At 37.5% G+C, this 14,680-nt stretch overlaps 1 protein-coding gene across 1 annotated transcript in view; it reads left to right on the top strand.

Annotated features, from left to right (window-relative positions):
- LOC140142688 (dynein axonemal heavy chain 6-like) overlaps nt 1-14,680 on the top strand; it is a 115,595-nt gene that overhangs the window by 32,653 nt on the left and 68,262 nt on the right. The window contains 2 exon segments of the mRNA XM_072164689.1: nt 2,649-2,861; nt 10,926-11,030. Coding sequence (XP_072020790.1) covers nt 2,649-2,861; nt 10,926-11,030 — 318 coding nt within the window.

Below are 14,680 nucleotides of genomic sequence, written 5' to 3'. Positions count from 1 at the left end.
TCAAAATCACTCTCATGTGACGTGATCTGAATAGTTAGACAGCGTAATCACCAAGGCGTAAGAAATCGGAAGCTCTCAAATATCTGAATACTAACTTCCTTGGCAAGTGTCCAGGTATATGATGGTGTATACCCTGGACATTTAATTCTAAACAGTAGCTAGATATAGAGCAGTATATTATTTCTGTTGAAACCATTTCCAGGCACCTAGTGGCAAAGAGCTTTTAAATAGAAATAGAGTCGCAATAGATTATATAATCTTTTGTTGCTTGATGCCGATTAGAAGTTGCGACAGGCTATTCATAAAAGTGGTACCATTGTTTCAAACAAAGGGGTTCCGCCATTAAATTGGTCACTGATCCGGCATCATATTAACGCTCTACACAACAGGCGAGTATCAATAAGTGACCACACTACAGTCATGTGTAAGGGCAGTCATGTGTAAAGTGGTACCATTGTACTGATGTATCCCAAATGTGTGCTTGTGTGGGTCTGAAGACTGTAGCTGTCGATGCAATCATCTTTACCACCCACCTGACGATAGGTGTTTCATTTAAATAAATTGAATGCTCTTGGTGATCGATTACACATTAGAATGTATGAAGGCTGCCATTTCCAGTCCATATATCTATATTACACTATAATGGTAATCGCTATACGTATACTTGTAAGTATAAGTATAGGCCTATAAAGGTTGTTCTTAAGAACTTTCCATTTAATTTTATTTTAAGAAGGAGATTGGTATAGAAATAGTGGCGTACCCAAAGAGGGGAGGGGGTTGGGGAGGGACAGATTCACCTCTGTGAGAAGTCTTGGGAGGGGGAGGGAGGAAGAGGGGAGGAGGGGATATGGAGAATGAGAGAGGGCTGGAGGAAGGGATAATAAAGACAAGTATAGATAAATAGAAATATAAGGAAAATGATGGGAATGAGAGAGGGAGGGTGAGAGGGGACAATGAGAGCGAGGGAGTGATAAAATGTAGGCCTAGGAAAGAATAAGTACAGAGAAGGAAAAAGAAAGGAATGATGAATACATTTAATAATAATTATTAGGCCTATATAATAACTAAACACATTACAGCACTGGGCAGCCATTCGACGATGTCAATGCCTTTATTCGTTACGTAATTAAAACGCCCAGTCATATGTATTTCACACCTACCAAACACAACTCACCCAATTTCGCAAACTGGACGTTGAATGTACACTCTCATGAATATTGATTGGCAACATTTTCCAATATGTCAGCGCTCTAATTGGAAACAATAGAACAATAGACCCTGCAGAGCGTTGCCTAGTGGTATTTAAGTGTACATATAATATGTGACCGTACACCACGAATGAGCCGTAAATGTCCTCAATTGTATTCTGAGTTACAGTGTAAAATGGGCATGAGGGTCATATTCGATAAGCATTTCAATTTGGTGCTTTCAGTGTATCTCATGAATGACGTACCTTCATGCCCATTTTACACTGTAACTCAGAATACAATTGAGGACATTTACGGCTCATTCGTGGTGTACGGTCACATGTGGTATATATCCTAGCGATGAGGTACATAATGGTATTTAGGTATCCATACATGTATGTACTTTGTGGTAGATCTCAGTGATGGTATATGCATATCCTTGAGTGTATTATAATATAAACCTGGAATCATGTCTAAAAGTATCTACTCCCTATTCTAGAAAAATACAGCACTAATTTTTGGGGATTAGAAAATATTATCCTGTTTCAATTCAATTCAATTCAATTCAATTCAATTCAATTCAATTCAAAGTAGTTTATTCGCAATATGCTTTTATATCTTGCATAGCAACAACAATAATAGAAAATGAATAAAAATAATACAGTATAATAAATTAAAACACGATACACTTTGTAAGATTGCATTCTAAGCAAGTACACTAAATTAGTTTGATAATAAACTATAATCATTCCAAAAATGCATGTTTTTGGCTCTTTTTTCAAGAAATTAGTAAAATAATGAACTTTTTCTTTTATTTCCAGTACTAAATGAATGATTAGGATTGAGCTACATTTTATTTGGCAGACCTTGATAATATTTTTTAATCCCAAAAACTTAATGCTGTATTTTGCTGGAATGGGGAGTAGGTATTTTAGTGGTATTCATTGCAGCTAATTCATCCTTTTTAAAAGTCTATTAAATTTGGTATACATTTGGTACACATTTGGTACATCCCTGGAGTAGTGTAAACAGGATGAGTAGGAAACATATTATGGTAAGTGGGTAGGTAAGTTCAAAGGTTAGTCTGCATTGTTACAGTGCACTTGCCTGACCAATTAGACACCCAAGTATGGAGCAATAAACTCTGGTAGGCCATCCCTTAAGGTCCGTTCATACTACGCTGCAATTGCTTTGGGGTGCGGTGCGTTGCCGTTATATCCATTACTTTTTGCCGCAACTCAACACAACTCGTCACATTTCCAAGTTAAATAAATATATTTAACTTTATTACGATACCGCAATGCAGTACGATGCAGTGCGGCACTGCAAAACAATTGCGGCATAGTATGAATGGATTTTTACATATGCAGATGTGCGGGGCTCAAGCAGGACACTGGACCAAAATATTAACAAGCACAACCATCACATATTTACACTTCCTTTCTTGAATTATTCATCTAGGTTGAAGATGCATGGAAAACAACAGAATTTGTGGTGCTACCACACCGTGATTCCAAAGATGTGTTCATCCTGGGCGGTACTGATGAGATCCAGGTGTTATTGGATGACAGTCAAGTTAACGTATCTACTATTGCCAGCTCGCGTCACGTCGGTCCCATAGCTCCTAGGGTTGAAGAGTGGGTCAGGAACCTAGGACTCTTTAATGAGACTTTGGTAAGTTTTATTCTTCATGAGCTTTTGTGTGGGGTGGGTGGGTGTGGGTGTATGTGTGCGTTTATTACTGCCGTCAAACAAGGATGTTTTGTTGTTCTTACGTGTCCAGCTGTGAGTAGTCCACAAAGAAAGTTGACCCAAAGAGTACAGAATCCATCATGTTTGCTTGCTCCTCCTGGAGGGCAAATTGTGTACCTTTGATTATCCCACTAAACTTCTGAATTGTTTGTGTTATGCAAGTAGTGCGTTGTGTCATTAACATGTACAAGTTCTACGTGCACAAACCTTTTTAAAGCTCAAGACCCAAATTGTCTTTCGTCATGTTGTGTTTGTCGTTTTGTCGAAAGCTCAGAAAAGTGAACAATTTTTCATTACACAATGCGCATCTAGTGTAAGTACTGCACTCTACTGCATACACATTATTTTATAACGATACACAATATCATGAGTCTAAATTTTTTCCCGTCAATTATAAGCTGAACAAACTATAGCAGAAGTAATAAGGTGTATGATAATAATAGTTGAGTACTGTTTAGGTGGTACACTGGTACACCACCATGGGAATGAGCCTACAAATGTTTTGTTTATAGCATCTTAAAGGAAACATCCTGATTTTAAACTTTTGCTGGTTTTTTCATGAAAATAATGTTTTCCCCAAATGCAAAACTCTCAATTTTGATGGGTAAAGTGAGGGTGATAGTAGGTGTTTGCTGACAAATGAGGCCATATTTATGGTAACACATGTAAAAATACTGTTTAGAGCATGTATATCAGGGTGTCCCCCTTTAGATAGTACCATCTCATGGTGTGTATGTCCATGGTATGTCGATTCACTGCAGGAATGTGTGTCCTTGATTGGATAGTACAGTGCTTTTTTTACTTTGTACTTCCTCGTTTGGAGGCGCTTACATGCAGGGTGTGGGGTGATAGTGGGGTGAAGGCTGTCAACTGACTTTAATAAGTGAGGGCAAACAAGGAACTGTTTAACTGTAACCTATTAATTATTTATTTTTTATCTATTTACATAACTGGCTAAAATACATCAAAGTTCACATACATAGACTGATTACAATTTATTCGTTTTATTCGAAAAACTCATTTCGATCAAGACCAAAATTAGCAAGAAAATTGAATTTTTTTTCTCGTGGAGCACGCATTTCTTTTTGACAGAGTAGTAAATAACGGTTCCAAAAAAGTAAGTCCCCCCTAAGACATTTTGGTATAATCCAAAAAACGGATTGATCAATTCTCTTGTTTTAAAGTTTGGAACATAGACTGATTAGTTATGCATCAAGTGAAGGGGTTTTTGTTGCTACTTTTTATCATCTTCATTGCAAAATACAGCCATTTATAAAAATTTTCGGCCAAAAAAAGTTTCATTTTATGCTTCAATTTGTGTTTGACAATTTTGTTCCGTTTAGTGAGTAATTTAATAAAAAGGAGCATATTTAATTTAATTAAATTTAAGCTAGTCCTGATTTAGGTGTCACACATTCAAAAGTAGTTTTGATGGTTCAGTGAATAAATTAAAGTGAATGCTGCAGATTATACAAAGCATGGCATAAAATAAAAAATTATAAAAGATTGTCCCGGTAGGCTAGCTAGGATTATAATAGTCTATTTGATTTCTGAGAAGAGTTCATGGGTACACTGATCTTTTAAATTATCTACCACAATATCACTAACAGGATAACCTATTTAATACGTTCAAAGAATTTTTTTGAGAGAATAACACGTTCTGGTCATAAAAACAGGAAACTGGGCTGTCATGTGCTTGTCATATAAGGGAAGTTTTTTTGGTTTCACTTATTGTTGAGCAATAAGGCCAAGTAAAACAATAATGTGTTTCTTGGCCAGATTTTTTTTCAAATCAGTGAGGGAGGCCCTTGTTATTTATTATTCTTAGATTTCTTGTTATTTTCAAGTACGACTCTGGTCTTTGCCAAAAACAAAATGGTACGAAGTCCTGAAATTTTGGTTTAAATTGTAACAGCTCTCAGTTCTTCCCAATTGTGTACATCCATATCAAAAGGATGCACATGTAGCAGCCGACAAGTTTTTACTATCAATTTGAGTCAATAGCAAAGCTAGTGAGTTCCTGTTGTTGACTCAGCACCACTAGTGAAACTTTTACTTGCAGCACCAGTAAGTCCAAAGATTTTGCAAAAGTGTTGACGGAAACGAGCGATGGTAAGCGCATAAAGGAATGGGTTGAGGGCAGAATTGCACCAAAGGATGTAATTGACTATCTGCCAAGATATATCCAGGACACATTCCTCGCAAAATGCGTACAAAATGGACACCACATAGTAAGGTGTCAAACAGACTAGAAATACACCAACTATGACAGCTAATGTTACGACTGCTTTACGATGGCGTTGGAACTCCTTGCTCTTCTGAGATTCATCCTTGTTTGTGGTTTGAGTAAGATTGGATGTTGAGGCAGATGATGATGCCTCAACTGCTGTTGAATTACTTGAGATGGACCTTGCCTCTTGAGATTGAATGTTTCTGGGTTTGCCTTGTTTGAATGGATGTGGAGTTTTAGCTTGAACTAGACCATGTGAGTGAGTACTGATGTTATAGTATACGATCGCATTAAATGTAATGATCATCAACAGAGGAATGATGAACTCCTCAAACAACATTGAAATGCTAAAGGTAGCATTGTATAATGCCTCCAAGTCACATTCATTGGAGTAGTCAATAACAGACTGACCAGCAACTAATGGCTCCCAGATGAATGCAGTGGTGAAATAGAAAGCTAGCACTATCACCCAAGAAGCTGATATCATCACCTTTACTTGTCGCCGAGTTTGAAACTCCTTATATTTAAGCTTCTTCGTCACCAACCAATATCGATCTAAACTTATCAGCGTTATCATGTGTATGGAAACCAGCGAGATACTATAGTCTAAGCTTAGCCAAATCTGACAGAAGAGTTTGCCAAACGGCCAGTAACCAAGCAACACGTTGCAGGTGTTTATGGGTAATGATATCAATCCCACAATGCAATCTGCTATACTCATGTTCAAAATGAACAAGTTGGAAACATTGCTTTGGATTTTCGTGTCCTGATAGAAGGCAACCATGACAAATATGTTGCCTATGACTGCCACCATAGCTATGAGACCTATCACACTGGCTACCAATGTGATGCGAACGATATCCACAGTGCCATCTTCTGCAGAGGTGTCATTTGTAGCGTCGTTGGATGAACTTTCCATGATGATTGCTTACTCAGCAATACCTGGATAAACACATGTATAATACATGCACAAAAATGAATGAAAAGTGATTGGTAAGTTTATTTGAAAGCAAGGATCATCAGATTTTGCTCTATGTTTGAAATGAGTTATTGTCTACTGGGAAAAATTGAGTTATAATCCTAATGGCACCATTATAATGTCATGGTCAAAATTGACAAAGGCATATGGTCACGATGGCTCATTATACGATTGACAGAAGAAAGAATCTGACAGAAAAAGGACCTTAGCCAAACGCTATTTGGCTAAGGTAAAAAAACATGGAAACGGAAAATCGCAAGCTTAGCAGCAATTATTTTTAAATGGAACAAAATTGGCACATGTAGAAGAAACTAAAAAGAAAGAAAGAAGCTAAAATGGAAATGTAGGCCTATGGAGGGTCACGTTCAGATAAATAAAATTTACCTTTTCAATAATTCTACCTGTTCAGTTATTCCTCCTGTTTTAGTGAACGCTCCCATTCACTCATCTAGCGGGGACCCGCGCGAAGCGCGGTTGTCCCACTAGTTTTCTAATAAAGGATACAAGGGATTCAATCATGTTTCACTGTTGATCATCATCGATTAATCGGTGATGAACAACGGTGAAACATGATTGAATCCCTTTCAACAACGAAAACAAGCTAAATATTGTCTAAGTCTCTTTTCATTAGACAACTGAACAGCAGAATCTTTGAGGTGAAGGTGAAGTAATTATCAGGGAGAGAAAGAGGAGAGAGAGAGAAGAAAGAAAAGAGAAAACTTGTAGGAAAAGATATCGCCATATCTGTAGAAATCGCTAACTTAATAACCAACTCACTACCTACCTACTCACCTACCTACCTTTACTGTATACACACTCATTCACTGACTCCTTGACTCTCGTCACTCTACACAAACACCCACAAGCACACCCATCCACCCTCACTCATACGCACCCCCTCTCACATATACATGTATACACCGACCCACCCACCCATCACTTGTGTGACAAATTTTTGAACCAAAAATGTACCCGTAAAAATTCATAACTTACCTGCAGTTATCCTTTGGTTTAAATGAATACACAGATAACTTCAACGTTCAAAATAAAGAACTCCACAGGAAACAACACATAAAATGCTCTTAGCTGCATTCCAAATATGCTTTGTCCATTTATTCATCAAGATGTAAAAATATGTAAACAAAGATGCATTAAACCTGCTGCATTATCTTTAGTCATATCAATTATAGTCGCAAGTGATTTGAGAAAATCAAATTATAACTGGAAAGTGAAGTAAACGAAGCACTATAGGTCAAGTAATATGGAATTGCAAACAAAATTGACCTGATTGTTTATGAATAGAATAAATTGTTTTCCCCCAGTTACTTGCAGAGTATGCAATTTGATTGATTTAAATTCGGGGTACTCAGTACAAATGACCATACGGGGGACGTGCTGCAAACATGGGTAACATTTTCGGCCTTCTGGTATATCAATGACCCCTTTTTCAAAGCCTATTTTGGTATATGAATGGGTCCTTTTTTCAAAATGTTCTCAATTTTTTCAGAAAACAGCCAATCTAGCCAAAATTTTCAAAATTTTCACAAAATTTTGGGAAAATTTGTAAAAACTAAGACAATTTTGGTTAAATTCGGCTGAAAATTTTGACTTTTGGTATATCAATGGGTCAAAATTTCTTGAAAAATTGGTATATTTATGGGACCACTTCCAAAATCTCAGCGGCACATCCCTACCAAAACCAAACTTGAGTACCCCCCCCCCCCCGGGTTTAAATTAGACAGTTATTTTGTTGAGTTCTCATTATAACAGTTCTGCTATTGAGGTAATTGGTGTTTCAAGGGCCTTTAAAAACCAGATCCGCCTGTGTCCAAAAAATGGTATTTTGAAAAAAAAAAAACATGTTTTAAAAATTGTGTTTGAAACCAAGTACTATTGTGCATAGATGTTAAATTTATTTGTTAAATTCTCTCAATTAATCCATTAGTTAATTACGATATAAAATGTAAATACATGCTTCCTGTGACAAGTACTATACCTACTAATGGCAAGTTGCTATCAACGCTCTTTGAACAGTGTTGAATGAAATGGACTTATTGCCATTTTTAATACAAGAATACTGAAATTGATTACAAAAAATTTGACATAAAGTTAAGTCAATTCTGAATTCAGGCCAGTAGCCAGGATTTTTTTTTGGGGGGGTGCTGTTTTTGAAAAAGTTAACTTTTTTCTGGGGGGCCAATTTTGTGACAAGTGAACTTTCTAAAATTTGGACCTTTTTTGACCAAAAAATCTTATTTCTTTGCTCGCTACGCTTGCAAATTTGGGGACTTTTTGTATACTTTAGCAAATTTGGGGTGGTGCGTTGCACCTCCGCACCCCCTGGCTACGGCTCTGTCTGAATTTGATTCTAAATTTGCAGTTATATTTTTGTGTGATGGTCAGTAAGAATAAAATTTTGAAATAACTACACTTTGGCAAGAATAGTTATTCAGAAATTAACATTTCACTTTAACAAAATTGAGGCCCGATCACAGGGGATGACAAAAATAGCAACAGGTGATGTCAGCAATCACTTGGCATCGTTCACACCATATGATCCTAGTTCTGTGATTGGTTAAAAATGGGCATATCCCTGAACTATGATTGGTTTGAAGTTTATGATCACTTATGCTGTTATGCGTGATCACCCCATGTAATGATTGAGTTTGCATCTTATTACTCAGAACAAATTATTATTGATTTTATAAATATCTGGTGGTTTTCGACATGAAATTAATCGGGAAGTATGATTTCTAGAACACTGAGCCACAGATATTGGACAAGATCAACTTATGCTTGCGCCCATGGGCATAACAACAACAACACTATACTTATAATTGTATGCATGGGAACACAAGTAAACTACACTGATGCATCTAGGCATACATGATAGAACAGTATTATTGTTTACAAGTACAAAATATGTGTGCAAGCCTATATAATAATGATACAATATATACTTCTTGAGTGCATCATGCAATTAAGCTTCTATATGCTATATGTGCCCTACATAATGCTATATACACTTGTAACATGTAACCTGTATGTACAATAAGAAAATCAAAGGTATTATGCATGTATTCATGCCTATACATGTATAACTTTGAATTTAAAGGTAAAAGTTTGTGAACTAACTACACTTATAATTACAATTTATTTCTCGCTGATAAACAGCCCTCTAAATAAACGCCCCACATATTTTTTTCAGTAAAAGTGACCGAAATGTATCAATTGCCATGCCATAGCATGTAGGTAAGCTTAAAACTAGCATTTGTTGGGCGTCATGATTTCCGAAGTGGCAGATCCGGAAGTAGTTTTTAATAAAAATAAAACTTAAAAGGAAGTGGCCTATATTTCACCAGTTTAAGCTAACATTTTTTTGTCTAAATTCATTTCTAACAAATGACCCCTTTCGAAAATGATACACCTCTGGGCCTTTGATAAGAGAGAATATGGCAAATGTGCAAATTGTTAATCTATTTACATTTTTTTTGGTGTGAGTTAAATTTTAAAACAGTTTTCGACATATGGACATAATAATATCAAAACTTAGACCCTATAAATTTCAACAACATATCCTTTCTAGGGTCTGGCTTTGCATGTTTACATACAAAAATATATAATGGGGGCGCCAGCCACAATCAAGGAAATAAATAGTTGACACACTCTGACAATATGTTGGAACTCTTCATTGCCGTTCTGAGAGTTAAGTGAAATTAGTATAACAATGTTTGATGAGAAGTACAAACCTTCCCCTTTCCCCTTCCATTTCCCATTTCCTCAACCAATGTTGGGGAGACTGGAGAGCCCAATGGAAAAAAGCGCTTTCATCAACATTGAACTGGGGGAGAGGGGTGGCAATTTACATTTAGTATGCCAGAGTGTGCAAACATTAATTTCCTTGATTGCAGGTTTTGCTACAATACTGTGTGGTAAGCAAGTGACCATGTTATCCCATAATACTGATGTGCAGGTGGTGCATAGAATCTTCATATTCTTAGTGTGCTGAGGCTTGTGGATCAACATCTAGGCGTTGTGCCTGTGCGTAGCGCACTATAAATCACTGCGCTTTTTTATATTTTTTAGATTGGTTTAAACCAGGAATGTGCAATGTGTTTCACCCAATATATTCTTTATCAAATTGCGCGGGTATCAAATACTTCAAGTACAGACGATAGCATCTGATGAAGACACACCCTGTGATAAATTAAAGTGGGCACGTAGCACATCAAAAATTATGATTTTACACAATTTAGGTGCAATATTAAGCTAATACATAGTTTTGCTTAAAAACCTCACTACAGAAAATAGTATTACAAACATTTTTAATTTCTGCGCTGTCCATTGGCTGCATGCAGCCCAAGGGCCATAGGTTGCCCATCTCTGGTTTAAATGGTGGCCTTCATCATGATGAGGTAACATAATTGGCATTGCACAAGTAATACCATGTGAACATAATGCCTATAATAGAATATGCTGTGATTGTGACAAAACCCAAGATTTTGTATAAGAGCTTGAGATTCTGATTCCAGAGGTGAAAACAGCACTGAACCACAACTTAAGTTTTGAAATAATACAGCTATTGTTTTCCTTCATATTTTACCTCTTTTTTGTTGCTCAAAATGAAAGGGGATCTTTCTGATTGTGAAAACTAACATTATCGTATCATTACAAGCAACACGACATCATAATTTGTTCAAAAATCTAACATAATTGTTTTTATACAAACTTATACTTAACTTACTTAAATTATTCTTGTTTTGTTGATGCTATACAGGATGAGTGGCTAACATGTCAACGCAATTGGTTGTATTTAGAGAGCATCTTCAGTGCACCAGACATCCAAAGACAGCTGCCATCTGAAGCCAAGATGTTCATGCAGGTAAATACATTGGTTGATATCATTGGGTTATTCCAGGTGAAATCCATATGCCCCGGGACAACCATAATCTCCCACACAATGGGTGTAGATTTTGGACTTCAGGTAACCCCATTTGAAATACCCACTCCCTGTGTGGGAGATTAAGGTTATGTCTTCCATAGGGGGTGTATGGATTTCAGCTGGAATAACCCATTCATGCATAGTGATGAATACCAGATAACTGTAAACCGTCCCTTATAACTTGTCAAGTGCCTCGTTGTCCAAGCAACAATAACAATGGCATAAACTTCTTTGTACTGCAGAAAAGTTGCAGTCTATATATATTATAATACAATAGGACCAGTTTATTTGCTATCTGTGATTAAATGCAGAGTTCTGAGCAAATTCTGAGTGCCTCTGAGTCTGACCCATGTCTTTAATAGTCCAATGTAGTCCGAGTCCAGAATTGAGTCGGTCTACTTGAGTCTTCCATTGAGCCCAGTGGCGTAGCATCATAGGAGCACCGGAGTGAAAATTTGACAGTTTTCATGGAAAAAAGCCTGGTGCCCCCTCTAACAGACACAGTGCCCACCCAATCAGTCCCGGTGCCCCTTTCTTGGATGAATCACTCTATGCCACTGGTTGAATCCTCCAACATTGGTGTCTAAATCCCTAGAAACCATGTAAGATTCAGCAGGATTTCATGAGCATTCAACGGGTTCTGCCGTGAGATATTGTGAAGATGATCTAATGAAAAGAAATCAAACCAATATAAAGAAAAGCAGTGATGATCACAATATTTATGGACATAATACATATTTCACCAGGTGTTGTTTGGTTATAATATTTTTCACCCTGATTTGGCAGTGATGTCAGCACGTTGGGACATCTGTTTCACGCATGCATCTATAGACTATATTGCTGATCCATTGATTATCTTTTTCTGGTGCATTGTGGGATAGAAAAGGGGGCAAATTGATCGCAAATTTTCCCCCTTTTCTATCCCACAATGCACCAGAAAAGGATAATCAATGGATCAACAATATATCCTATGCTGCATCTTTAAGCATGTGCATGAAACGTGCATACGCCAGGGCTTTGACCGTTCGTAGCTACTTGAAGCAGTGCCCAATGAAATGCGCATTGATGTCACTGCCACATTAGGGTGATATTTGCGTTTTTAACATACATCATGCAGTGGCTTAGCTGCGGGGGGAGGAGGGGCAGGCAGGACGATCACCCCTGGCAAAATTGCCTATTTGGGCCCCCGCCCCTAGTGCAAGGAAAAAGGAGGGAGAGAGAGAGGGGGATAGAGGGAGAGGAGGGAAAGAGAGATATTGGAATCCATACGATATGCAATACCATACGATTAATATCAATAAGCCTGGCAAAATTGTCTATTTGGGCCCCCGCCACCCTAGTTTGGGCCCCCTCCCCATACAGGCTTGCCCCCTGGAAAAATCCCAGCTACGCCGCTGACATCAGGGGTTTTAAAAACTGCAGAAAAGAGAACCAGCAATATATATGTATGGTCTGGTCTTTGGAATGATTTCTGTACAAAAAAGCAACAATTAACTTGCTGATTACACTCATTCTAAATGTTTTATTAATTTTAGTTATCTCAGTGAAAAAGGTCCACATTTGAAAGTCCTGTGCCCTGTCAGGCTGATCAGGCTACAATCCTAATTACAGAACACATGTCCAATTTGCTAATAGGATGCATGTGGAATGTGTAACAACACCAAAGGAAGCCATTTTACAAAGGTGTTACAGAAGCCATTTTTCTAATCAGCCAATTTGTTTGCAATTTATTTGATACTTACCTTGCAATATGGCGTCCCTAGGGGTGGGGTCGTTCTCAGATTTAGCAGTAACTATATGAATTATTTGGTCATGTGGACTATTTATAGCTGGAACACAGGTATCTTCTCTTGGCATCTTTATATTGGACCTGGAAAGAAGATATAAGAAGAGAGAGATCACATCCATTTTATTATACATATAAAAAGAAAAATCCAACAGTAAAGGAATGCAATAAGCCCAGCTCATATATAAAAGATCATGCAGGGCGGACAATTACGGTAAAATAACATTTAAGGTTGGTCTTAACCCTGGAATTATGGAAAATGTTGGGCCTCATAACTGCCAAATTGTTGGTCTAAAGTATATAAAAGTATACATATTTAGAATGGCAAAGACTTGACAAATCCATCTTTGAGGTCAAATTTGGCCAAAAATGTGAGAAAATAAAAAAAATCTGTAAATGTAAATCAGTAAATCTGTAAAAATTTTTTGGAAAACGTAACAAAAAAATTCTTTTTTTAGTAATTAACTCAGGAATCCTTGTTTTCAGGGGCGTAGCCAGCTTTCTTGGTCGGCGGGGTTGAGGGTGGGGGGCAAATAAAATTTTTGTGGGCAAAAGCGAAAAACAATTCCCGGTTGCATAATTTTGAGGGTATTATATCGGGTTTTTTTATAGAGAATGTGCATAATAATAATAATTATAATAATGGAGGGATCTTAGTAGGCGCACAATCTTCAAAAGAACTCAAGGCGCACAAACAATAAAGACAAACAAGTTTCTTATGTGAATCTGGAAAACACGAAGAAAAGATGAGTTTTAAGTTGCTTTTTGAACTGAGTAAGCGAATGTGTGTTACAGAGGCTGTTTGGAAACGAATTCTAAACAGCCAGAGCAGCGAAATGAAAGGAGCGTTCACCAGCCGATTTCAGATTAACACAAGGAGATTTCAATAATCTTTCAGTAGAAGATCGAAGTGATCGAGCTGGTTTGTACGTGCAGAGCGTAGCAGACAGATAAGTTGGTAACGTATCTTCAAAATGCCGAAAAACAAGAACAGCTAACTTATACTGAGTCCGAAATTCTAAAGGCAGCCAGTGAAGCTCATATATGACGGGGTGATATGCTCATACTTCCTTTTCTTCATGATTAAACATGATTAAGACATGTAAAGTCTGAGCTTAAAAAGAGGCCTTATTGGGACAATGGGCACACAAAAATTTTGTTTTTTACACTATTTTGGCCCATGATCGGGATGAATTGCCCCATTTCTATTCCTTTGCCTTCCAAATTTTCTCTTTCATTTTTTGTCAGGGGGGCAGAGGCTACGCTACTGCTTGTGTTTCCCCCATCCCAATTCTCATGCATTGCATTGGAGGACCCAAGATTTGAAAAGTGGTCAAGTTACTGGAGGGAGGGCAATTAGGGGGATTTGGATAGTGATGAGTCACCTATCTACCAAACCATATTGAGTACCCTCTGGGTTGGTAACCCCTGCAGAGGTTGATTTTGTCTGATGTATTACATCTAACACTAACGTACATATAGACTTGTTCTCTGGGAGTTCCTGCTGGATCCACTATTACAATGACACTAATGCATTTGATACCTCTCCCTCCATACTTTAATCGGGGATTATCTGCAGAGTACCATATTTTGGGATCTGCCAAGATTAAGGTCATGCCCCCGTGGTAAAAGTGGGGGCCAATGGCCATGACATGCTCTTAATTGTATACCACAAAAACCAGCACAAGGAGGCATAATGACACAACTACAACTAGTGGCAAATGGTGGTCATAGACCACAAACCTAGCTGGGCGTGTTGGTGTTGTGGAGGTATCTGACCCCTGCAAAATGTTCCAAAAATTTT

Source organism: Amphiura filiformis, chromosome 20, assembly GCF_039555335.1.
Source record: "Amphiura filiformis chromosome 20, Afil_fr2py, whole genome shotgun sequence".
NCBI lineage: Eukaryota > Metazoa > Echinodermata > Ophiuroidea > Amphilepidida > Amphiuridae > Amphiura > Amphiura filiformis.
Note: the sequence above shows the minus strand (reverse complement) of the source record. Positions and strands in the feature narration are given on the sequence as shown.